Below are 27359 nucleotides of genomic sequence, written 5' to 3' on the forward strand. Positions count from 1 at the left end.
AACTAAAAGGACCTGATGATTTCATGAAGAGATATGGAAGAATTCATGGTTAACACATATTCATCTGCATGTTTTCTATTACGAAACCCTATTAAAATGCCTAGAAGTAAATGAATGTAAAATAAACAAACACTGAAGGGAGTTAAGGTCATCATTAGCTAAGAATAATTTTATCAAATTCCTGGAACACAGAAAATAAATGGAACCAAATTGGTAACTGGCAGGTTCACAGGAGGAGAGAGGAGGTGAAAAAAGGATGAACCGAACGTCTAGCTCATTAACAAAGAGCTAAATTTTTCTTCTCCCTCTTTTGACCAACTTGTCCCCTCACCTATAAAAAATAACAGAAAACTCTCCCTTAAAGAAACCAGACTTTGGGAGGCCGAGGCGGGTGGATCACGAGGTCAAGAGATCGAGACCATCCTGGTCAACGTGGTGAAACCCCGTCTCTACTAAAAATACAAAAAATTAGCTGGGCATGGTGGCGTGTGCCTGTAATCCCAGCTACTCAGGAGGCTGAGGCAGGAGAATTGCCTGAACCCAGGAGGCGGAGGTTGCGGTGAGCCAAGATCGCGCCATTGCACTCCAGCCTGGGTGACAAGAGCGAAACTCCGTCTCAAAAAAAAAAAAAAAAAAAAAAAGAAACCAGAATTTCTTTTCTTCTCTCTCTTTCTCTTTTTTTTAAGAGACTGGGTCTCACTTTGTTGCCAAGACCGGAGTGCAGTCGTGTGATTACAGTTCACTGTTGCCCTGAACTTGCATCAGCCTTTCAAAGTGCTGGGATTATGGGCATGAGCCAAAGTGCTCTACTGGTACCAGATATTCTAAAGGGAGTTTTGTTGGCGCCCAGAATAAAGGCCTCTTTGGTATTTAGGGGTGGGGATAACAGCTTAGTACACATTCTTCAGTACTTTATCCTAGAGAAAAGCACACAACTCTTAACAAAGTCTAACTGTCCATTCTGAAATATGAGAAGACAACAAAGGGGGGACGAAAGAGAGTGAGAACAGGATAAACAGAAATGCTGACACTGAAAAAAATGATGACTCAGTATATACTGACGTATTTTTTAAATACTGTAATCAGTATCCTCAAAGTACCATTAAGTTGTAAGACATAACCAACTGCAAAAAAAAGATGACCAAAGGAGATTGAAAGGCTTTAGAAAAGGAAAAATGCAATTATAAAAGCATTTTTTTTTTCAACAGAAGGAACTTCGCATTGATTATTCCTTCTGTCTGGAATAAGTGGCTTATTCCCTAACCACTTTGAAGTTCATTATTCAAATATCCCCTCTCGATGCAGTATCTACCGGTCATCCTATTTAAAATTACAAGCCCCCCTCCTCCACATACATCTATGTAGGTGCTCCAGCTTTATTCTTTTGTTGGCTTTTTTTTTTTAAATGGAGTCTCACTCTGTCACCCAGGCTGGAGCACACTGGCACAATCTGGGTTCACTGCAAGCTCTGCCTCCCGGTTTTAAGCAATTCTCTTTGCCTTAGTTTCCAAGTAACTGGGATTACAGGCACCTGCAACCATGATCAGCTAATTTTGCTTTTGTATTTTTATAGAGACAGGGTTTTGCCATGTTGGGCAGGCTGGTCTCTAACTCCTGACCTCAGGTGATCCGCCTGCCTCAGCCTCCCAAAGTGCTGGGATTACAGGTGTGAGCCACCGCACCTGACCCCAAGCTTTATTCTTTACATGTTCCGTTTGTTTAATCTTTTAAAATCGGAATGTTTTCACAAATTACTTAAATAATAATGAAATACAAATAGGATATTACAGCATTTTAAGAAGACACTTGTGTATGCTAAGTGAATAAGCCAAGCAAATAAAGACAAATGCCACATTATCTCATTTACATGTGAAATCTAAAAAAGTTGAACTCATTTTAGTAGAGAGTAGAAAGATAGTCATCAGAGGCTTGAGGAAGGAAGGAGTGAACAGGGAAAGGGGAGATGATGGTCAAAGTACAAGTTTCAGAGGAAGAATGGGTTCTGGTGGTCTACTGCACAGCATGGCAACTACTGTAATGCATATTGCTTTGTTGTGACATTGTAAAATAAACATTTAGTCCTCAAACCCATTTCTTGGCATACAACTCTAAATTCCTAATAAATCTCCAAAGTGATTGATATATTTTGTATGCTAATGACTTGACTTACGGCTGACAGTCCCACATCAGGATGGGGGCTGGTCACCTCAAATCCCTAGGCATAATTAGAGGCATATTACCCTCTACAATATCCTATACAATAAGCTAGTAAATGTTTCCTTGAGTTCTGTGTGCTGGTCTAGCTAATTAACAAAATCCAAAAACGGAGTTGTGGAAACCCCAACTTGAAGCTGGTCAATGAGAATTTCCAGAGGCCTGACTTGCTGGTGTCTGAGGAGGTCTTGTGGGACTGAGCCCTCAACCTGTGGGATCTGATGCTATCTCCTGGCAGAAAGCATTGGAACTAAGTTAAGTTGGAGAACACCGGCTAATGTCCAGTGTAGTCTTGACTGCTTGCTTGGCATGTGGAAAAAAACTTGCCCACATTTGTGGCCACAGAAGTCTTCTGTGCTGACGGTTGTGGTGTGATAGCAGAGGAAAAAGTTTTTCCACATTCCACTGTATACCTCAAAATAGCTAAAGGAATTTTAAATGTTCTTAGCGTAAAGAAATTGTAAGTATTTGAAGTGATGAATATGTTAACTAGCCAGATTGGATCATTCCTCAATATATATGTATCAGAACATCACATTGTAAACCATAAGTACATACAATTATTTGTTAAAAGTAAGTTTAAAATGCCACACACAAAAAAATCTAAGTAAAAAGAAAGAAGAGCGGATACTTTTGGTATACTTAGTCTTGATAAATTATTAGATTAGAAGTGTACATTATTTTTCAAAAAAAATAAAAATTTATCAAATTTTTTAAAAAGCTGAAATTTTAGCCTTATCCTTCAGTTCAAAAGTTTTACAAGCTTATTTTTCATAAACTATCAACATGACTTTGTCACTGTAAAAAGTGACAAAAACCTATGAGGCATAGTTTTCCATTACATTTTTAAGAAATGTACATTTAAGAAAAACTTTGTATTTAACTCAACGAGAAAGCTATAATTACTTTTAAAACTATACTAAAAGAACTAAAGTTTTAGATCATTACAAAAGTCTTACAGTGTAGGTCAAAAAATATTCTAGGCCAGGCACAGTGGCTCACCCCTGTAATCCCAACACTCTGGGAGGTTGAGGTGGTCGGAGTTCGAGACCAGCCGACCAATATGGATAAACCCCATCTCTACTGAAAATACAAAATTAGCCAGGTGTGGTGGCATATTCCTGTGATCCCAGCTACTTGGGAGGTTGAGGCGGGAGAATCGCTTGAACCCAGGAGGCAGAGGTTGCAGTGAGCTGTGATTGAGACACTGCACTCCAGCCCGGGCAACACAAGTGAAACTCTACCTCAAAAGAAAAAACGAAAAACAAAAACAAAAGCATTTTAATACTGTTTTTTAGATACATGAATTTTAAACAGTATCTTCTACATTATATTTTTAAAACATCAATACATTCATATATTCTTCATTCTTAAGACTTCTTCTCCAGAAAAACCATTAGCACATTTTAAAAAAATTTTTTTCCATAAGAAATTAAGATGTATAAAAAGTCAAATAACCAAAGGCATCCAACTTCATACCTTAAATTCTAAGCAGGAGAACTGTATAGTTTATGCTACTAATAAATCCTACCTGATAGCTTCTACACAAAAATTTTAACTTGCAACAAGAAAAACTACATTTGACCAGGGCTTTAAAGGAATTCAAACTGACATAGTATTTAATACTTAGAAACATTCTGCACAAAAATACCTTAAAAAATTACAAGAAAATGTCTGTAAGAAACATCTGAATGGGTTAACATTTCCTTCCTGTTAATGTTTATGAGAGTCATAATACGTTCTAGGCCATTTTATTTATGTACCTACACATACTTACTTGGTTTAATGTGTTATCTGTTTTTAGTTCTTTGTGATTAGAGTACTGGATATATATCGGTTGGTTACGAAGATGAGGTGTCACAGCAGAATAGTAATTAACCATAGTAATAGCTGCTTCCTCGGTTGCTAGCTCCAAAAATGCCTGAAAATTTAAGTAGCAAAAATTTTAATACTATAAATTAAATTCAAATAAAAGCATCTGTGCAATCTATTCAGCTGATTTTAACCAATTATCTAAAATATTTTTCATGTTACTTTTAAATGTTCTAATAAGTAGAATTAGAAATCTCTTACTGAAGTTTAGGTATACAGTTAAAGATAACCTCAGAAGAAAACTAAGTACATAACATTTCTGCTTTCCACCTATGATTTTCACACCCACAAATCTATTCCCACAACAAAGGCTAGAGAAAATGTAAACATTTTCTAGCATCAGAATTTTATCACTTCTACCACTTTCTGTAGAAGTATTCCAGAGAATACAAGATTTCAAAGTCATTTCAAAAGCAATATAATTTTATAGAGACAAAGCAAACAATTACAAATTAAATGTCAGATTAACATTAACTATATAAAAGGGAGTGTTAAATTTCATACATTCCTCTAAATGGTATCACTTAAAAATTTTAAATAAAATTTCATATTCTCATAAAGTAAGCTTAAGGAAGGATGCGACTAGTACCTCTACTGACTTCTGATATCACAAAGAACAGAGCCACAGTCAAAGAAATACTTCATTTGTATTTTCCACCATTTCATAACAATTATTCAATTAGAGCCTTAAACTGAATTCAAAAGGCACAGTTTAAAAACTATGGTGACTCATTCACTTTGGCTACCTAGCATTTGTTTCCCACAGACATCTACTCAAAAAAGTGAGACTAAGAGTTCCGTTCTTTAAGAAAAATAACCTATTTTCTCCCTTTTACAATTAATTCACACTGCATTTGTTTCCCACAGACATCTACTCAAAAAAGTGAGACTAAGAGTTCCGTTCTTTAAGAAAAATAACCTATTTTCTCCCTTTTACAATTAATTCACACTGCTGGATATAGTATGGGGTTTAACATTTTATAAACCCCGAAAGAAGTGTACCTGATTTTTTCCTTTCAGCATAAGGATGTTGGTCACCTTGCCAAAAGGTAAGCCTAAAGCAATAACTTCAGTTTCTGTTACTTCCCCAGGTAATTTTCGAATATGAAGTACACGAGAAGGAGCACCATCCATTTTATCTTCTCCTTTAAATTTTTTACTATCATTACCATTGGCTGAAAGACATTAAAAAATAATCTTTATATAGCAACAATAAAAGAACGTATGATTTTCCTATTTTGTAAAAACCTACAAAACAAATTTCCAAAAAGAACTTAAAAACATAACTGGGAATACTTAAAATTCAAAAACTAGGCTTTCAAAGGAATAAAACCAAATCCACCTATTCCATAATGAAATTATCAATCAGTTAAGATTGCTTTTTATATGTTTCTCAACAACGTTGTAAAGAGTAATTATTAATAAGCAACAACATTAAAATGTAATCTCATAAAGAAACTGTCCAATGACTAAACAACACTATCACAGTCATGTAACACATGACTACATTTTGGTCACTGACAGGCCACATATACAATGATGGTCCCATAAGATTATATTTCACTATTTTTATTGTACCTTTTCTGTTCAGATACATCAATACTTCCTATTGTGTTACAACTGCCTCCAGTATTCAGAACAGTAACATGCTGTTCAAGTTTGTTGCCTAGGAGCAAAAGGCTACCTACATATACCATATAGCCTGCATGTGTAGCAGGTTTGTGTAAATGTACTCTATGACATTTATGCAATGACAAAACTACCTAACAATGCATTTCTTAGAGGGTATCCACACCACACTCTCCAAGAATTATGACTGTATACTGTAATTTAATCATCTTTTAATGGACTAACAAATACTTCTAAAAAGTGGAAAACTGGGCTGACAAAAATTAGGGAGATTACAATTTAACTGAGAAATTATAAACTGTTCGATTTGGAAAATGTACTTCAAGGTGGGATCAAAGAATGTAAAGTTTATAAAAACGATTTTGCAGTCAATCCATATTATGGTTTATCTACGATGAGCCTCTCCTAATATATTACTATTACCATCTAAACTACATCAATATACTCTAAATCACTCATGAACTTAATTACCTTAGTCTGTTACTGTGAGATTTAAACTAATATACTTCATTAATTAACTGCCTTCATTTCAAATATTCACCCAAAATAAAAATATTCAAAATGCCTATTAATTAGGTAATATTTCAATGGAGTTGTTTAAAGGAGTTGCAGTCTATCTACTATGCCAGATAAATGGTTCTCAATCTTTTAGCAACTCAAGATTTCTGAGACTGTAGCTAAAATGAAGGATCTCAACACATTCAGAAATAAACATGTATACTCCACTTTGTGTAAAACTTTAGGTACTTTATGGTATTTCCTAATACATTCAACACAACCTATAAGCAACATAATGTATTTGTGTATGTTCGACGATAACTGTAAGACTAAGATTATCTTGGTCTCCAAGTGTCTTTAAAATCAATTCACTCATTAATTCTTAAACATTTACTTACCGAGTATTCAGGAATGCGTCTAGCAATGTTTTACGTTCCGAGAGTACAGCAGAGTGAACAAGATGATGATGATGATTCCTGATACCCTACAGTGGGAGAGCTGGACTAACTAGTACATGAACCAGATACTTTCTTATAGTGAAAAGTGCTATGAATAAAGTAAAACAATGGTGTGATTAAAAGTGATTTTGTCTAGGACAGGAAGGTGATAGTGGTAATGACTTTATTTGATGACCAGAGAAGGTATCTAAGAGATAATATATGGACTCGAGCTATACTTAAGTCATATTTTACCCTAGGAGTTTCACTTAGGTTTATAGACTTGAATGGCTAGCCAATGCAATTAAAAATCCCTTTAGGTTGTCTTTGTACAGAAGAGTGAGCTCTGGCTTCTGAATACATTACCTTGTAAATCTTGGCTGGCTAGCTCTTCACCACTCCAGAAATACGAAAAAACTACAGCAAGCTATCACATGTCCTTTCACTACTAACAAAGATTTGTGTGTGTACAGGCACCCTGTCAAAAGGAAGAAGACTGAACTTTCTATTTTGTCGTATCTTACCTAACAAAATCATCTCTAGGCCCGTCAACTGAAATGTAAGCTAAAGCACAGAATTAAAAAAATACACATATACTTTAAAACATATAATAGGCACACACACACATACTACACATATTCTTCTGATGTAAGACTAAGACCTTTTCTGACAAAGTAGACTGAGTATAGAAACTTGATCGTTTGCTCTTGTTCATTATTTTGTTTGAATAACAACAACAAATACTTCACAATGCAACCTAAAGCTCCATGTGTTACAGGTTATGGTATCAAGATATTCAAAAAAGCAAATTTCAGTTTCTCCTAATTTGGTCTGTCCATTTCCTTCTGGAAGAAAGACAAGGGGAAAAAACACCAATAAAGATAGTATCACTGTACCCACAAGAAGAAACAAGGCTTCCCCTTTCAAATGATTTTCAGAAAACAATTCCCAAAAGGCAAAAACCTGCCTAAACCTATTATTAAGGAAATCAAATAATTTATTATTTTGGATTTGTGCTGGATGTTTTCTGGACAGTGGATGTTGAGCAGAAGTAAAACAGCTGAATAATACAGAAAGAAGGTAGGAGACCTTTAAGAATTGAAGGATAAGACAAAGATCTTGACTTCTTGGAAAAATATAGAAAAGATGTAATTTTATTTTGCATCAATATTTAACATTCACTGCAAATTAAATACATGCCAGGCAATTTACAACTCTCAGATTGCTATCATCATGACCTATCAACCACATTTACAGGTAACAATTAGTTAAATGTCCAAGATTAGTTACTAAGTGGTACATATACGAAGTAGTAGAGAAAGGATTAAATTCAGGGACTATGGTTTTCCATAGTCTCTGCTCTTTAACAACTACACTATAGAAGGATCTCAAATACAAACTTTACATTACATACATATTGCCTAAAAAGATCTGTCCTTTTCTCACAAAGACCAAGCCAGTTATATAGTTAAACTATTAACATTTACACTACCTGCCACTTAGTTAGCTAATAGCTTCAAGAGAGTGACTACTAAGCGTTCATATCTTAATGCAAAATACTAGAAAAGTCTTCATTTTTAATAAACGATACTATGAGAATGTGAAACTGGGAATGGGGACTCCATTACAATACAACAAAGCCTATTTTCAAACACAAAAACACTCCAGCAACACCGAAAAGGGGCCCAAAAATGTGTGGTTCACAGCTTATGAAACATTAGGTCTGACTGTGCTACAGCTCTATGATTCTTCATCATCTTCCCATGATCCTGAATGGGAAAGGTTTACTGTAGGGAGGAAAGATCTCTTTCATTCCCTCTGTAAACCTAGAACTTTTGTTTGGGTGTGTAAAACTAGTAATAATTCAAATGTTTACGTTCAGTTAAGGCATGAGGTAATGCTTTTATTTATGCATATAAATTTTATTCATTGCATATGAATGTAGAAATCTTTAAGCTCACCATTTTCCATATATTACTCAACTCTTTTAAAGCCTCTGCTAAGGGAAGATGTTCAGGTATTCAGATTCAAATCAAATAAAATAAACCATTTTAAAATGCTTTCTACTTGAACACTTCTTTTCCAAACTCAAAATCGGTTTTCTACCTCAATTCTAAAGCCAGCATCTTCGCCTCTGATCAGTACATCACTTTTCTCCTACTGACTGATCTTTGTTCTCCACTAGCTTTTACCTGCAATTTTTACATAAATCGGTGTCGCCAAGATCGTGGGTAATCTGTTAAATCACCACATCCATCAGTCAACAAGGAACTGTGAACCCTCACTTCCTCACCGAATTTCTCTGTTTCAATAGCACCCCTAGAAATTTCCACTTCTACTTTTCTCATTTCCCCAACTCATCTGATACTTGCTTTGAATCCTAATAACTTATTCCCCAAAACTGTTAGTTTCCTATGCTATTTTTGTTCCAATGCTCTACCTATCTTTACTTATTAAATTATAAACACTCTAGCACCTGGGTTTCACAGTATCTATCTATCTATCTATCTATCTATCTATCTATCTATCTATCTATCTGAGACAGTCTTGCTGGAGTGCAATGGTGTGATCTTGCTTCACTACAACCTCCACTTCCCGGGTTTAGGTGATTTTCGTGCCACAGCCGCCCAAGTAGCTGGGATTACAGGTGTGCACCACCACACCCAGCTAATTTTTGTATTTTTAGTAGACACAGGTTTATCATGTTGGCCAGACTGGTCTCGAACTCCCGGCCTCAAGTGATTTGCCCGCCTCAGCCTCCCAAAGTGCTGAAATACAGGCCTGAGCCACCGCACCTGGCACACTTTCTCACATAATTTGTAAATTATCTCAGTCCTACTCATTCATCATACTTTCAACTGTGTACCAATATAAAATACAATGTTGCAAAACCTTATACTTCTGTCCAACAAAAACTAGTGACAAAACTTAAGTACATCTTCATTCTCCAAGTCTTTCAGAGACTCATACATTTATAAAAGGTTTCCTACTCTGTCAAATATGAAACTGAGAGGCTAAGCAGTTTTAGACTTAAAGGCAAAGCAGTGCTTTCTAGCTTTAGAAAAACAAAAAACAAAATAAAAAAACTCTAAGCTAAGAAAAACAATGAATACTGCTACTCTTTCCTATATGAGAAACAAATTCCAAAGAAGATTTAACAACACAAAAAAAGCAGGTAGATGCAGATTGGTGATACTTCTGTTTTTCTGCTGGTTGTTAACTACAACAGCCACCACACAAAAAGCCTCACTACGTTTCCGTATAAGGTAACTATTAACTCTTGTATTTGTAAGTAGTTGTGTGACTTAGTTGCCAAAAGCATATTAGGCATGAGCTGGAAAAACACAGAAAACACCTAGAGAATGCTCTCACTACCTTTGCATGCAAGAAGGTTAAGTTGTTAAAATGCTCATAAATCTTAAAACTCTGAAATAATCTACTGGAATACTCTCAAAACATTGTAACAAAACGAAATGACATCACTGCAAAAATGTAAGTCTATAAAAGTTAAAATGAAAATCTTTAAAGAGTTCTACATAAAATGTTCCAGACTCTATGGAATGGTATAAGTGCTTTCCAGTAGAACAAAATGTCATTTTTAGCAATGATTTTTTTTTAAGCTCTGCTATTACAGAATAACAATCAGCACTGGCAGAAATATGTATACCTAAAGGGATATTCCATTTCCATGGCTACAACAAAATCACTAAAAAATTAAAAAGATTATACCTTACAATTGTCAAGCCTCCTACTCATTGCTAAATAGTTAAAAATTTAACAAAATCAAATTCTAATGCTACCTGGGAACAGCTGTATTTTTGAAATAGTTCACTTGTATATCTCCTGAAGGAACCAGCTTATTAGAAAATGTCCTTACTATATTAATTTATTAGACATTTATTTACCTGATTAAGTTTCTAATAACATGAATTTTTCTCATCTATAAAATTAATTTTTTTCTTTGACAAAAAACACCTATTCAATAGGCACAGAGAAAGAAAAGTCTTCACAGATAAGGTAACAACTGCCGAGACAGATCCTTTTGGAAACAATTCTACAGTAAAACCTATTAGAAGAAATATTTTAGATAAAGCTGGAAGCTGGAACATAAAAATGAAATCCTGTACTGTATCTGATAACTATCAAAAGTGTTCTTGTAACACTGTCTACCAAAGTCCTTTTGAGTCACCTGAATTATATGGAGTATTTTTCCAGACAAATATGTTACCAGTTTTTAAAGGTCTTTTAGGCTACTTGCTCTTAGAAGCAACAGTATTCAAATTGGTGACTCTTAGAATACATGCAGACTTTCATCTTTCTTTGTAAGAAAAAAAAAAATCTTATAACTCAATATTTTCTCTGTACACAAAGGTTAAATAAACTGATTTCTTATGTTAAAACAAGGCTTTAAGGAATTTTATGCCACCACTACAAAAAGATTAGATTATTTGGTCATGAAGTACATTATATATCATCCTTAAAGTGTAGTTAAAAAAAAATAGAACAGTAGCAAATTAGTCTTTCTTTCCACCAAAAACAAGTCTCCTTTTCCTACTTTCCCCCTCTTTGTTAATGGCATCATCTTCCACCAACCCAGTGATTCTAAGACAAAACTGTAATATTCTTCCAAACTTGTCTTATTCCAAATAACTCAAAACATCTCATTTCTTGACGTATATCATTTCCCGCATATTCTCTTTCCAAGATCCTAAAATTCAAGACCTTGATATCTTTGGCATAAACTACCGTAATGTTTTTAACTATTCTTCCCTCTATATAATACTGATCCTGCTTCTGAAATAAAATTCGAACAAAAATTATAAAATGTAAATCTGGTAAAGTCCAAGACACACACACCACACACACCACACACACACACACACACACACACACACACACACACACACACACACACACACACACACACATACACACCCCCCAAATCCCGTATCTAGACCCCTGCCTACATGGACTCACCTTTAGTCATTCCCAATCTCGTATTTCGCATTACAGCAAGACACAACTACTGGTAATTCAGAGTTCTCATACTGCTTCCACAAATTTTGGATGTGTTTTGCAACTTAGTTTATTAAAGTAGGAAGTTTCCATCACATCAGAAAATGCCACTGTATTGCCTTTCTGTTACGCAACATTCTGGTTTCCAAAGAAAAAAGTAATGACCTGCTCTTAACCTTTCAAGAAATGGAATCACACCACATACTCTTTCAGGTCTGTCTGGTTTCTTCTGCTTCATATAATGTTTAATATTCACCCAAGTTTTTGCCATGTATTACTAACCATTCTTTTGTTGGAAGTAGTAACACACTGTATGATTATACCACAATTTATCCATTTTCCTGTTGATAAACATTTGGGTTATTTCAAGTTTGGGACCATTATCAGTGAAGTTTTTGATACACATACAAGTTTTACAGCAAACATGCTTTTACTGGGTAAAAAACTAAAAGTTATGGATCATAAAGTAGGTTTATGTTTAACTCCTTAAGAAAATGGCACACTTGACCAGGCGTGGTGGCTCATGCCTGTAAATCCCAGCACTTTGGGAGGCTGAGGCAGGGAGGATCATGAGGTCAAGAGATCGAGACCATCCTGGCCAACATGCTGAAACCCCATCTCTACTAAAAATACAAAAATTAGCTGGGTATGGTGGCATGCACCTGTAGTCCCAGCTACTCGGGAGGCTGAGGCAGGAGAATCACTTGAACCTGGGAGGCGGAAGTTGCAGTGAGTCGATACTGCACCACTGCACTCCAGCCTGGCAATAGGGCAAGACTCCATTATCAAAAACATGAATTAAAAAAAAAAAAAGAAAAAAAAAAGAAAAACTACTTTCCCAACTATGTTATATACTGAGCAGTAATGAATGACAGTTCCACATCTTCATCAACATTCAGTGTTACCAATCTATTTTAGTTTAGCCATTCTAGTTGGTGTAAATTCTACCTCATAATGGTTTTGACTTGTGATCACCTGATGACTAATGTATCTTTTCATGTGCTTGTTACCCATTCTTATAACATCACTTCTTTTGCCACTTAAAAAAATTGGGCTGCTTATATATAGTGATTGGAAGAGTCCTTTACAAGTCCTTTGGAATATAGTCCTTTGTCACTGACATGGTTTGGCTGTGTCCCCATCCAAATCTCCTCCTGAATTTCCAAGTGTTGTGTGAGGGACCTGGTGGAAAGCAACCAAATCATGAAGGTTGGTCTTTCCCATGCTGTTCTCATGATAGTGAAATAAGTCTCACAAGATCTGATGGTTTTAAAAAGGGGAGTTTCCCTACAAAAGCTCTCTTCACTTTGCCTGCTGCCATCCATGTAAGATGTGACTTGTTCCTCCTTGCCTTCCACCATTATTCTGAGGCTTCACATGAAACTGTAAATCCACTAAATCTCTTTCTTTTGTAAATTGCCCAGTCTCAGGTATGTCTTTATCAGCAGCCTGAAAATGGACTAATACAGTCACATATAAGTATTGATACGTAAATATTATATTCTCCAAGTCTGTGCCTTGCCTTTTCATTGTCTTAACAATGTCTTTTAAGCAGAAATTTCCCATTTTGATGGAGTCAAGTTTATCTATACCTTTAAGATGAGTTATTTTTATGTTTCAAGAAATCTTCATTTATCCCAAAATTGCAAGAATATCCTAGGATTTTTCCTAAAAGCTCTATATATTAGTTTTTAGGTTAAGTTTTTATCTAATTAATCCCAGTGCTCTATATGGAGTAATGTAGGGTTGAGTTTCTTTTGTTTTGTATGTACATTCAGCTGTTGTAGCACGTTTCTTGAAAAGCCTTCTCTTTCCTCAATGAGTGACCAAGACAGCTTTAAACGCATGAGTTTATTCCCATTCTATGTCACTAACTATGCTAGTACTAAATTGTTTAGATTAACTACAGGTTTGTGGTAAGTCTTGAAAACAGTGGCACAATTTACTTTTTCAAAGTAGTTTTATTCTAGCTCCTTTTCATTTCGACATATATTTTAGAAAGTGCTCTCAATTCCAATTTAAAAGTCTGTTAGACTTAACGAATTTATAGATTCAATGCCATTCCAATTTAGGGAGAACTGGCATGTTAACATATTGTGCCTTGTAATTCATGAACATGGTCTATGTCTTCATTTATTTAAGTCTTTTTAAACTCCTCTTAGCAGTGTTTCATATTGGTGCAAATGTCTTACACATCTTTTGTTAAATTTTTTTCCTGATATTTTGTCTGATACTTTTACAAATGAATTTTTAAAAATTTAATTTTCCAAGAATTTGCTTTTAGTGTAAGGAGACTGTATTTGTACATAGAACTTATATCCTGTAATTATTCTAAATTCACTTATTAGTTCTATCAAATCTGTTGTAGATTACTTTAGGTATTCTATTTCAAAAACCATGCTGAATGGTGCATATGACAGTTTTCTTCCTTCCTTCCCAATCTTTATGTTTTTTCACCTGCCTTAATGTAAGCAAAAAGCTAGGGGGAAAAATTGTGAAAACAGTCATCCTTGCTTCTTTCCGTTTTTAAAAAGGAAACATTCACTATTTCCCCAGTAATATGAAATTTGTTGTAGGCATTTAGTAGATACCCCTTATATACTTTGTAAAAGGACCTGCTCTTACTAGTTTTCTGAGAGGTATTTTTCCTCCTCCATTCCAACGTTGTGACAAATTACACTGAGTTCATTTCCAAATGTTAAACAAATCTACAATCCTGTGGTCTCAGTTGGAACTGTCTCTCATATACTGCTGGAGGTGATTTACCAACATTTTAAGAATATTTGCATTAGGTAATGAGAAATATTAGTCTGAAATCTTTAACGTATTATCCTTGTTAGGTTTTACTGTCAGTTACAGTGGCTTCATAAAGTGAACAGGGTAGTATTCCCTCCTCCATTTTCAAAGACAGCTATTATTTTCTTAGTTTCATAAAGTTCAGTAGTGAAACCACCTATGTCTAGAGTAATCTTTTAATTATAAATTCCAATTCGTATAATACAGTAGTATACAGCTAATCAGATTAAGTTTTGGTAAACTGCATTTGTAAAGAAACTTAATCTCATTTAAGTTGCTAAATGTTAGCCTTAACAACATTTGTAACATTGCCTTATTTTCCTGTTATATTCTCTATATCTCCACTTTTATTGAAAGTGCTGTCTCCACTTTATATTATTTATGTTATACTACTATACTCCACATATTTCCACTTTCCTTGAAAGTCATTATCTCTGCTTTGATTCCCAGTATTGGTAATTTATGTCTATTTTCTTGGTCAGTCTTAAATAGGGAGTTTTAAACCTTTTTTTGTAATATAGGTATTTGAAGACATACTTTTCCCCATACATACCCTTGGGTCATATCCAAGAAATTTTGATATAATTTCTTTCATTCAAAAACATATCCTTATTATAATACTTCTATAATCCATGTATTGTTCACAATTGTGTAATTTCTAAATAGTTGGTATTTTCCTAGATGTCTATTTTTGATTTCTAATTTAATTCCACTATGGTCAGATACTATATAAGCTATCAATCATTTTAAATTTATTAAGTTATTTTATAATCCAATTATAATCCAGTATATGGTCTATCATTGTGAATAATCTATGTACACTTGAATTTGACAGTTACTGGGTACAGTTTTATTAATGTGAGTTAAGCCAACATGATAGCATTTTTCAAATTATGTATCTTCTTATTTGGGGGATAAGACTGTAACTGTCCTATCAATTACTATAAATTATGTTCCCAAAAAAATCTAGCTATGATTGTGGATTTCTGTGATGTTTTTCTTAATATACTTTAATTTCTGTTACTATTGGCATATAAATTAAGCAATGTTTTCTGATAAATTGACCCTTCAGCATTATGAAATATGCTTTTTTATATCTGGTAATACTTCTTGTCTTAAATTTTTCTGTCTAGTAATATAATCATATCAACTTTCTTGTGCTGTTTGCACAGAATTTCATTTTCCATGTTTTTACTTTCAATCTGCATCTTTGTATTTCAACCCGACCCCTGTATAGATGGTGTAGTTAGGCCTTGCTTTTTAATACAGTCTGACTATCTTTGTCTTTTAATTGTACTACTTAGACCAGTAATATCCAAAAGAAATGCAATGCAAGCACATGAATAAATTTTCAAAGACATTTTTCAGAGTAAGTTTAGGTACACAGCAAAACGGAGAGGAAAGCAGAAAGACTTCCTGCTTCCTGCCCTCAGATAGCTTCCCCTTTATCAACGTCTCCCACCAGATGGCACATTTGTTACAACTGATGTACCTACACTGACACATTATAATCAAAGTCTGTAGGTTACTTTGGAGTTCACTCCAAATATCTTACATTCTATAGGTTTGGACAAATGCATGACATGCATCCATCATTATAGTATTATGCAGAATATTTTCATTGCCCTAAAAGTCCTCTGTACTCCATCAATTCATCCCTCCCCCAATCCCCAAACCCTAGCAACCACTGATTTTCATTGTCGCCACAATTTTGCTTTTTCCAGAATGTCACAGAGTTGGAATCATATGGCATGTAGAATTTTCAGAGTGGCTTCTTTCACTTAGTAATATGCACTGAAGGTTCTCCATGGCTTGAGGGATAATTTTCATTTCTGGATATATATCACAGTTTAGTTGGCCATTCACCTACTAAAGGACTTCTTGGTTGCTCTGAAGTTCCAGCAATTACAAAGAAAAGTGGTATGAACATCCATGTGATGCTTTCTGCTCAGACTAAATTTTCAATTCCTTTAGGTAAATACCAAGGATCACAACTGCTGGATCATATGATAAAACTAAATTTAGTTTTCTAAGAAACTGCCAAATTGTCTTCTAAAGTGGCTGTACCACTCTGCATTCCCACCAGCAATAAGTGAGAGTTCCTGTTGCTCCACTACCTTGTCAGCATTTGATGTTATCAATCTTCCAAAGTTCGGCCATGCTAATATGCGTACATGTACTTAAAGTATAAAATTTGACAAGTTTTGACATACATATACATCCATAAAACCACCATCACAATACTATGTATGTCTATCACCCCTGAGTTTTCTAGTGTCCCTTTGCCACCCCTCCTGCCTGTCCTTTCCTACTCTTAAGTTCCTAGGAACCACAAATTTACTTAAATTAGTTTGCACTTCCCAGAGTTTTACGTAAATGGAATTATGCAGAATGTATTCTTTGTTTCTCCCATCTTTTACACAACATAATTGTTTGGAGATTCATTCTTGCTGTTGCGTCTATCAACGGTTCACTCTATATGGCCGTTGTTGTATTCCACTGTATGGAAAAGTATATGATTCCTATTTTTATTAGGAAAGCATATGATTCCACTGTATGGAAAAGCATATGATTTCTGTTTTTATTGCTTTATTAGTTCATCTGTTGATGAATATTTGTTTCACATTTGGTGATTACAAATAAAATGACTAGGAACATTAACATGAGAGTTTTTTAATGAAAGATGGCTTCATTTCTTGGGTAAATGCTTAGGAGACAAATAACCTGGATCATGAAGAAACTGCCAAATTGTTTCCCAAAATAGTTCTATGATTTTACATTCCCATCAACAGTATTGTGAATATTATGATTCTTCCACATTCTTCCCTACTCATGCTTTCAAAGATGGCCCTCTTTAATTTTAGTCACTATTAATATGTTTGTAATGTTATCCCACTATAGTTTTAATTTTCATTTCCCTAATGACTAATGATGCTGATCATCTTTTTCATATGCTTATTTGCCATTCGTATACCTTTTGTGAGCTATCTGTTCAAATATTTTAGCCAATTGAGTTGTTTGTTGCCTTACTGTTCAGTTTACATATATTAAATTTTTTTTTTGAGACGGGAGTTTCGCTCTTGTTGCCCAGGCTGGAGTGCAATGGCGCGATCTCGGCTCACCGCAACCTCTGTCTCCTGGGTTCAGGCAATTCTCCTGCCTCAGCCTCCTGAGTAGCTGGGATTACAGGCACGCACCACCATGCCCAGCTAAATATTAAATTTTTAAATATTCTAATAGAAGTCCTATATCAGCTCTATGTTTTGTTATGATGCTCTGCCAGTCTACGGCTTGTCTTTTCACTCCCTTAACAGTTTGGTTCGAAGGGCAGAAGTTTTTAATTCTGATGTCAAAATCCATTTTCTTAATAGATTATGCTTTTAGGATCATATCAAATACATTTCTACTTAATCCAAGGTCACAAAGATTTTCTACTATGTTTTCTTCTAGAGGTTTTATAATTTTTGGTTTTACATTTAGGCCGTGATCCATTTGGAGTTAATTTTCATATGCAGTATGAGATACAGATCCAAAATCACTTTTTGCATATGGACAGATCCAACTGCTACAGCACCCTTTATGGAAGTCTACTCTTTCTCCACTGAACTGACTTTGCGCCTTTATAAAAAATCAGTCATTCATAATTGTGTGAGTTAATTTCTGAACTCTCTGCTCTGTCTCACTGACCTATTTATCTTTATATAAGTCTGATGCTATTTTTAATTACTGTAGCTTTGCAGCAATTCTTGAAAACAGGTAGTAAATGCTTCAATTCTTCCTCTATTGGCTTCTAGCTATACTTCTTTCAATCTTTTTAAATGTGATTACACTTAGAATTTTGATATGCAACCTTATCAGAATATTTTTATGTTTAGCATTAACACTGTAACACTTTATGTAAAATATAAGAACCTTACCACTGAAAAATTCCATTTATCTTCACTTTGTACTAATTGTTGTCATATAAACATCCATTTACATACTAAATCCTGTAATACAAAGTTGTCATTTATACAAAGTCTTTCAAAGAAATTGAGAGGAAAAGACAGAGCCTTTTTAAAATGTATACATATATCTACCATTCCCAGTACTCCTCCTCATCTCTTGCAGAGTCAAGTTATCTAATGTCATCCCATTCAGTCTAAAGAAATTTGCTTTTTTTTTCCCCTTTTGTACAAGGTATTGGTCTCCTGTTAGATGTCTTTTTGTCAGCTATTTAGATTTGCTCTTCACTGCTAGTTTTCAGTATTTTGACTGTGTGTCTAAGTATGGTTCTTTTCATTTAGCCTACATGGGGAGTTTACCTGAGCTTCTTAAGATTGCAAATTGATATATTTTACTCAAATTGTAGAAGTCCTCTGTCATTACTACCTCAAAGAGATACATGCTTTTTTCCCCACATTCTCACTCTGAAGCTCAAATTATATGTCAGACTGCTTCATTGTCCATGAGGTGTATTTTCTCCTCTCTGGCAGATTTAATCACTGTATTCATCTACATTCAAATTCACTAACATTTCTTCTACTGTCTCCAATCTGCTATTAGTTCCAACCAGTGAATTCATCCCAACCATTTCAAATATTATTTTCAATTAGAATATATCTACATGCTTTATAGATTTTATCTCTTAAACACACTCCTCCATCACTCATTATTTCAATCTTTTTCTTTACAGCTTAAAATACTTATCATCCAATAAAATACTTGTCTGCCAATTCTAACTATAGGTCATTTTGGAATCTGTTCCTATTAAATGTTTCTTTATGGTTAATGTTTTATTTTCCTGCTTCTTCACATCACTTGTAATTTTTGATGATATGCTAGATATTATGGAAGACAGTTGCAGGAAAATTATATCATGTTGTCCTCCTTGAGGGTGTCATTTTGTTTTGGAAGGCAACTAAATTAGATTAACTGGTGAATCCTTCACTTCCTATTGGGTTAGGTTTTTGGTTTTTACCTTAGTCTTACAGATGGCACTTCCCATAGGGTGTGATCCTATCTATTCAGGCCTAGGCTTTCTGTAGTCTAAATGGAGTGTCTGAAGTACCCTGCAAGATGTCTGCATTCTGACTTCTCAGAACTCCAGTGTTGCAGAGTACTATGCAACTTACGGAATCACCATTTAGCCCCAGAGCAGACAATTTCTGATAGACCTGCACACATGTAACCCAGTCATTATCCAAAACTCTGAATAAAGCGAATGACCACACTAAATTCTGCCCCCTGCTGTATTCCTAAACCCCTAGACAGCTTTATTTTCTTCAAGACTTCCCCACAAATTCCAAATGATTGAACAGCTCTGATTCCCAGTCTTGGTCTCTTCAGCTCAGTGAGACCTGTATACTCTGGGTTCTCCACTTCTTGTGGTTTACAGCAGTAAAGTAGTCCAAGGCAAAATGCCAGGGTGTTTATGATACTTAGCTCAGGCATTACCCTTCCCTCAAGGATGATCTTATGCCATCTGCTCATTACTTCCAAACAACAGTTGTTCCACATATTTTATTCAGTTACATCGTTTTTGGTTTTGGGAGGAGACTGAAAAAGGGGTCAAGGCTGCTACTACTCTGTCATTAGCCCTAAATATTAATTTGGAAAACATTCCCATTATCAATCATAATATGCATTGGAAAAACAAACAAAAAGAGAAACTGACAAACCAGTTACACACTTAGGCCTATTCATTCAATTAGGTGTACACAGTACTTTGACTATCAAAATCATGCCCCAGTGATTTTGCTTTGTAATTATTACATAGCAAAATCAGTGATGATGACCTACTGTCAAATTTATCTTCACATCATGACTATATCTGTTAAGTCCTCATAATTTTTAGTTAACTGTCAGAGATGTGTGTGTGTTTGTGTCAAGATGTATGTATACATAAGCACGGATACCTAAGGGAAATCAAAATGTCTTCTAGTCTTTTACGATCCTTCTAATGCAAAATAAATGTGTTCCTCAAGCAAATAATTCAAAGTTAAAATACAGAAAAAGCAACTTTGGTTTCAGGTAAATAATGTAAAATGTTGAGTTGTGAGGTAAATTCCTTCGATAGTAATAACACTCAGATTCAAAATTTGTTCCATTCAGATGAGAACATGTAAGTTCAAACAAAACAAAACAAAATACTAAGAAAAAAAAATTGGTCCATCAGCCATATTTTGTCTACATTTGTTCACTGATACTAAAAACAACCAACACTGCTTCAGAGATATACAATTTTTTAAAATTCTAACTTTGAAGATTAAACAAATCATCTTAAATATGCAGGCAGACAACATAAAAGGATCAATTCAAAGAATTAACATATTGTTTCAGCAAAAAAATGAGTTTTCAACTATGTTGCTGAATTCTGTGGTTTTTACCAAAAATTTGAGTTTTAGGGTTTGTGGCATAAATAAATACTTAAAGTAAAAACATTCTACGACACAAGAACAAAAAACTAAAAATAACAGAGGGGCACTTGAGGGAACTATAATGTGAGAAAGAATTACATATTTGTGATTCAAAAATGAAAAGCAATCAAACTCAAGAGTAACTTGTTCATCGAGGTACCAACTTAAGTTTTTTTTTTTTTTTTTTTCCACTCAGCTCATATATACTCTAGTAAAATTTACTCTAAAATGTTTCAACACAGCATTTAAAAAGAAAGGCTCTTCTGGTAAAACAGAGTTAAATTTGAGTTTTAACATTCTGCTCCCTAAAACGGCAAATGACAAACTGCTAAGACAGTAATACTTACCTGTAACTACCATGCTGCTCATATTAGAGTTTGGACTACTGAGAACACTGCCTGAGAGTAGTTCGTCAGATCCTCTCTATAAAAACAAAAACAAATTAGCATAAGACATCTTTACATTTCAAAATATTAACCTAAAGCCTTTCACTTAAACAAATGTCTAATGTTACACTACTGGGAATAGATAAAACTGTCAATCTCTATAATGAAAAATTAACTTCAACCCCCTACTCTCCCATGTATCCCTCTCCCATTCTCACAAAAGCAACAGTGTTCCTTTCCATTCATTTTAATCTAAGTCCAAAAGACAATACACAGAAAAACTGATTAGATTCTATAAGCAAAAGCTTTGGAAAGCTATCTCAATTTTTTACAAACAAACCAAAGCCATACTAGCTAGACTTTCTCAGAAATGTTCTATAAATCCTCCATCCCAATGGCCCTTTATTCATCCAGATAACTCGGGTCTTTAGAAAATCAGAACTTCATTCTGGTGAGTTAGATATCAACATATCATCATTATTAAAATTAAACAGGTATATACTTCAATGGCTAGAACGTTGAAAGCAAAGGCAAAAATCTATGGAATGAGAAAAATTTTTTCTGCAAAAATAAGGTCATGTCTTAAATTTCTTTAGAGAAAGGATATACATTCATCTGTTTGGGAACCACACAGTTGTTCATACTGGCCATTGACATTTTAGCTGTTTTAATAATCTATGTATTTACAAAAATAAAAACAAATAGACTAGTATTTAAAGTAGCTAAAATCAACTGTTTTGCCTTTGTTATGTATATTTACATACATGGGTATTAGTATTTAAAATAGGTTCAATCAATACTGGCTGATTTAAACAACCAATCAATACAAAAAAGTTAAATGCAACCATGAAAATGAAAAAAATGTGCAAAGGAGATAATGAATTATCACAGCATTTCAGAAAATCCAAAAAAATCCAAATTAACCATAAGCTTTATGCTAATTTATATTTAAACTCATAATGAATAAATTGTATGAGAACAGTAAACAGATATTCATAGGTCGTCTCTCCTCAATATTTTAAGAGCTTTCTACTTATTAGCACCAAATGCACAGAGGAAAAAAAAAAAACAGAAAAATACAACCATAGTTTCAAGCCATATTAATACTATATTCACACTAAGTCTAATTTATTAACCAATTTCTAACCAAGATATGGAAGATTTGGAATGGTATAGTTTTATAAGGACATGATGAGCAGAACTGTATACTCCAGTGATTCTCATAGTGTAGTCCCTAAGATCTAATTGTACACTTTAGTGATTCCAAAGTGTGGTCCTTAATCCAAAGATCAGACCTGGAGACTTACTGGTAATACGTGTTCTCAGGTCTAATCCCAGACCTACTGAATAAGAAAGAGGGTATGGTTCAAAACCTCAGATTTAAAAATAAAAAAACCTCAAGTGTTTCTGATGCATGCTAAAGTTTAAAAACCACTGATACACGTTACTGGCTCCATATCAACAGAAGAAAATGTTTCCTAGCTTTCTTCATGTTTTCATGACAAGTAGACAATATGGTATTAAGAAAGGGTGCTCTGGAGCTCAGCTTCCACTTATCAGTTAGGTAACTGTACTTAATCATTCTAAGCCTAAAGTTCTTCACTTGTAAGACAGGGGTAACATCTACATCACAGCCCACAGGATTAAATATGGTAATACATGAACAGTGATTACCAGGCAAAGTGCATGGCCCACATCAGTAGTGTTCATTATAATATTCCCAAGTGTCAACCAAATACAATGTCCCCACATATATTTGACTAAGTAAATGAATTAATGCTATTATTAACAACTGTTACATATTTTTTGGCCTTTGCTCTTAAATCAAAAAAACTGAAGGTCAAGTTACTCCATATATAAAATCAAAGTTGGCCCCCGACCACAGGATACAGAAATAAAGCCAGCCCTTCCATAAATTCACGGAAGTCCAGATCAGATATTCTAAAAGTAAAAAAACAAACAAAAACAAAACTGAAGCGATCCTTGATGTTTTAGTCACCTGAACAAAATTCCTAGTCCCTTAAAATATTGTAAATGCCTTGTAGTTTCCTTATTTCACAAAAAAACACTTTAACTCTCCAAGTTTTCAAAAGTATACCTGACCTCTTTTCAAATGTATTACCAGTTATCAGCTTATTCTTTACATGTTTAACTATTTGTGAATTCAAATCCTTCCATACATCTACAGTATCCCACCGTAAAACTTGTGATTACAGTGGATCACAGGTAATTCTGGAAGAGATGATGGGTGGGGAATCTTGGATCTACTCAAATACAAAAGAAAGTCTCTAATTCTGACTTGTGGTGTGCTGTGCATGATGCTCTTCCTCCTTCCTGCAATGCATCTTTTTGCATGGAAAAGTCTTTCCACCTTTTTTTTTTTTAAGTTTATATTTATAACCTTTTTTCTTCCTCAAATGATTTCATACCTGCTGTTAAGAGAGCAGATTTAACAGTCTTCATTACTGAGAATAATGTCAAACTATTTGCAATTTTGAGATTTTACAAAAATTACTGGAGTATTTTTACAAATTACATTTTTATTTTAAAAAAGCAATTATGCCTGTCTTTCCAATGAGCAAAAAGCTTACCGCTATTATGTCCAAAAGAAATGATTCAGCACTACTGATATGTTAACATTACCACATTAACTGATAGAATAATTTCACTTGAACTATTTCAGCCTGGTCATTTAACTTAGAGTGTATATGAAATAAATGATCAATGGTAGTGATTAATGACTGCCCTACATTAATGACTGCTGAAGCAAATCAAATTAGCGGTACTTAGAATCAAAATATCTACTAAAGAATACATGCTCTTTAAAATTTTTAATTTGCCTAAGAACGTCAATCTTAGATTCAACTAAAAGAAATTAAATGTTAAGACTAGCATTGATGTCTCTTATTAAATCTGACAACAGAAACTTTTCTTCCTGTGTAACACCAATGACTATTTCAAAGTAACTAACATCCCACAGAAACAAGAAAATGCAGAAATAGGAAGATACACTCTACATGTCAGAGAAAGAAATGACTTTTTTAAAAAGTGCAAAAGTAAGTACAGATTAAATGCCATTTGGCAGTCACTTCAATGTTACAAATTTCTTTTTTCTTCTTAACATTATTAGATATTCTGTCATAATAGTTCAGTCCAACTATTAAGACCATGTATCACTTCCAGGTGGAAGTGCTGCTAGAGCTGCCAAGAAGGCAACCAAGAACTGAAGGCTCAAGTTGACAAGAGTCTCTGGGCTCTGCTATGATTTGGGACTGAGAGCTAACCAAACATTTTTTCCTCTGGAGATGTTAGCCTAGGGAACCATTACAGAAAGACACAGTGCAAGGACATAAATAGTAAGTTTCTGAGGCAAAGTAGATTTTCAGAGAGGAAAAAAGATACATCCCCAGGTGGGTATTTCTGTTCTCCTTAAACACAGAGGTGCAACAAAGGTGATGAAGAGGTGGACTAAATGCTACCTACCATCGCTTCTCGGCCTTTTGGCTAAGATCAAGTGTAAATGCTACCTACCTATTAAAGGTTTGCAAAAGCACTGACTCAGGCAACCAATAAAAAGAGAGAAAACAATGGGACAATGAAGAGGATCAATAAAATAAAAAACTGACTTTTTTTTTTTTTAAAAGACAACAAAATAAGACAATCACAGGGAAAACTTTTTTTTTAAACAAGGAGAGGACAATTACATATCAACAGACCACGAAGCCAAGAACAAAAGCCTAGGGATTAGTGAAGTAACAATATGAAAGAAACTTGGCTCAGTGAATAACCTTAGGAAGCAGATTGATACCACTTTCTTATCAGTAGGACTTTTCCTATGAGAGAAAAAGAAACAAATAAACAAACAAAATCTTCTCATCTATTTATGCCACTATGTTCTGCATTTTGTTATGGCAGTTTTCTCAGCCTTCACCTTATGATATATACACCTGTACTATGAAAAAGTCACCACAGAGATTTCCATTTAACTGACTATCTTAATCAAAGCAAAAAATGAAGCCAGATTCCTACCAAATACAATTCACAAAAATAAGTTTCTAACAGAGATAAACATAAAAAGCAAAATGTTTTAAAATTTCAGAAGAAAATATAATACCTTTATGAACTCTGAGTATGTAAGAATTTTTAAATTAAGACACAAGGAAACTGAGTATGAAAGAAAAAACTGATAAATTCTACTACAAAATTTCTTTATAATAAACTATCACAGCAACAGTTGAAAAGCTAAAAACTGTTATTAGGAATTTCTTTCAAGACTTACAGCAATCAACACTGAAGATGTCCAGAAGAGCAAAGGAAAATTTGGAATGTATAAAGAATGGGATCATACAAATGATTTTTGTCTAAGATGCAACAGGAATTTGTGGCCATATTAAAACTCTATATATTAAGAATATTTATTAATCTGCAACAATATATACTGGGAACTAGTGGCAGGGGTACGGGGGAGGGAAAAAGGATTGTAAATCTAACTATTGGGTACTGTGCTCACTATCTGGATGACAGGATCACTTGTATTGCAAACCTCAATATCATACCATATATCCATGTAACAAACCTGCACATGTAACTCAACATCATACCATATACCCATGTAACAAACCTGCACATGTAGGTAGGTAGGTAGAGAGGTAGGTACGTAGGTAGGTAGATAGGTAGGAAGGTAGGTAGGAAGATCTATCAATCTATCGAACAAGACAGGACAACATAAAGACTGGGAAAAGATACCAGCAAAACAAATAACCAAAAGACAACCAGTAACTGTAAAACACACACACTGTTTTTTTGGTTTTGAGACAAGGTCTTGCTCTGCCACCAAACTAGACTGCAGTAGAATGATCATAGCTCACTGCAGCCTCAAACTCCTGGGCCCCACAAGCAACCCTCCTGCCTCAGCCTCCCAAATAGCTAAGATTTACAGAGGGTACCGCCCCCAACAATTTTTTAAAACTACAAAATCAGTTAAATAATAAACTCAAATTTTTATCAAGCAAAACACACAAATACGCATTTCACAGAATTTCACAAAACAGAAACACCCACGGCCATAAAGGTGGGAAAAAAAGATGTGAGACCTCATTCATAATCAGGCAAAGACTAAGATCAGAGAAGATACAACACACCACATTGTTAAAAATTAAGAAATTAAATACTTAGCCAAGTGCTGGCAGGGATCTGAAACAGCAAGAACTAGTATGGACTACTGGTGAGAACATAAATAGGAACAATACATTGGAAAATAATCTAGTACTGTCTCGTGAAGTTTACTTTACACACTAGCAATACATTCCTATACCTTTAGATATATACTCTCAAAAACACTTGCATAAATGCACCAGGAAACAAGTAGAAAAAAGTTCACAGCGGTATTGTTCTTAAAGACAAAATCTTATTTTTTTATTTTTTATTTTTTGAGATGGAGTCTCATTCTGTCACCCAGGCTGGAGTGCAATGGGGCTGTCTCAGCTCCCTGCAACCTCTGCCTCCCAGGTTCGAGCAATTCTCCTGCATCAGCCTCTCAAGTAGCTGAGACTACAGGCACCCTCCATCACACCCAGCTAATTTTTGTATTTTTAATAGAGACAGGATTTCACTATGTTAGCCAAGCTGGTCTCGAACTCCTACCCTCGTGATCTGCCCTCCTTGGCCTCCCAAAGGGCTGAGATTACAGATGTGACCCACCATGCCCAGCCAAAGTCAAAATCTTTAAATATTGCAATGTCCATCAACCTGTATTTCCAGTAAAAGAGATAAAATGGGTATTTCCACAAAAAAGTATACCACAATGATTAGTATATAACTACTCACAAAAATGTGGCTATTTATTAGAATCATTACTGAATGAAAACACAAGACACAGAAAACATTATATGGGCATACCATTTCCATAACTTAAAAAAAAGAAAAAAGCCCTAAATATATTTTTGTCATTTACATGAAAAATCCATATTGAAAAATTAAGGCAAAAGTTGTGGTAGTCACCTACCCATGACAGGGTAAAAAGAGAGATTAAAAAGCAATATTGTTGCACATGGAATACACAACAATATTGGTTAACATTCAAGTTTTTTATTTGAGTAGCAGGTTCATGATGT

The 27359-nt window shown here is 34.5% G+C and overlaps 1 protein-coding gene across 5 annotated transcripts in view; it reads right to left on the bottom strand.

Moving 5' to 3' along the window:
- Positions 1–27359, bottom strand: part of PTBP2 (polypyrimidine tract binding protein 2) — an 89180-nt gene that overhangs the window by 39312 nt on the left and 22509 nt on the right. For all 5 annotated transcript variants that reach the window (XM_039460859.2, XM_039460862.2, XM_039460860.2 and 2 more), the window contains exons 3-5: positions 21208–21283; positions 5089–5261; positions 3992–4135 (exon numbers count right to left, since the gene is read on the bottom strand). In XM_039460859.2, coding sequence (XP_039316793.1) covers positions 3992–4135; positions 5089–5261; positions 21208–21283 — 393 coding nt within the window. The remainder of the gene's footprint in view (positions 1–3991; positions 4136–5088; positions 5262–21207; positions 21284–27359) is intronic.

This window comes from Saimiri boliviensis, chromosome 11, assembly GCF_048565385.1.
Source record: "Saimiri boliviensis isolate mSaiBol1 chromosome 11, mSaiBol1.pri, whole genome shotgun sequence".
NCBI classification, from domain to species: Eukaryota; Metazoa; Chordata; class Mammalia; order Primates; family Cebidae; genus Saimiri; species Saimiri boliviensis.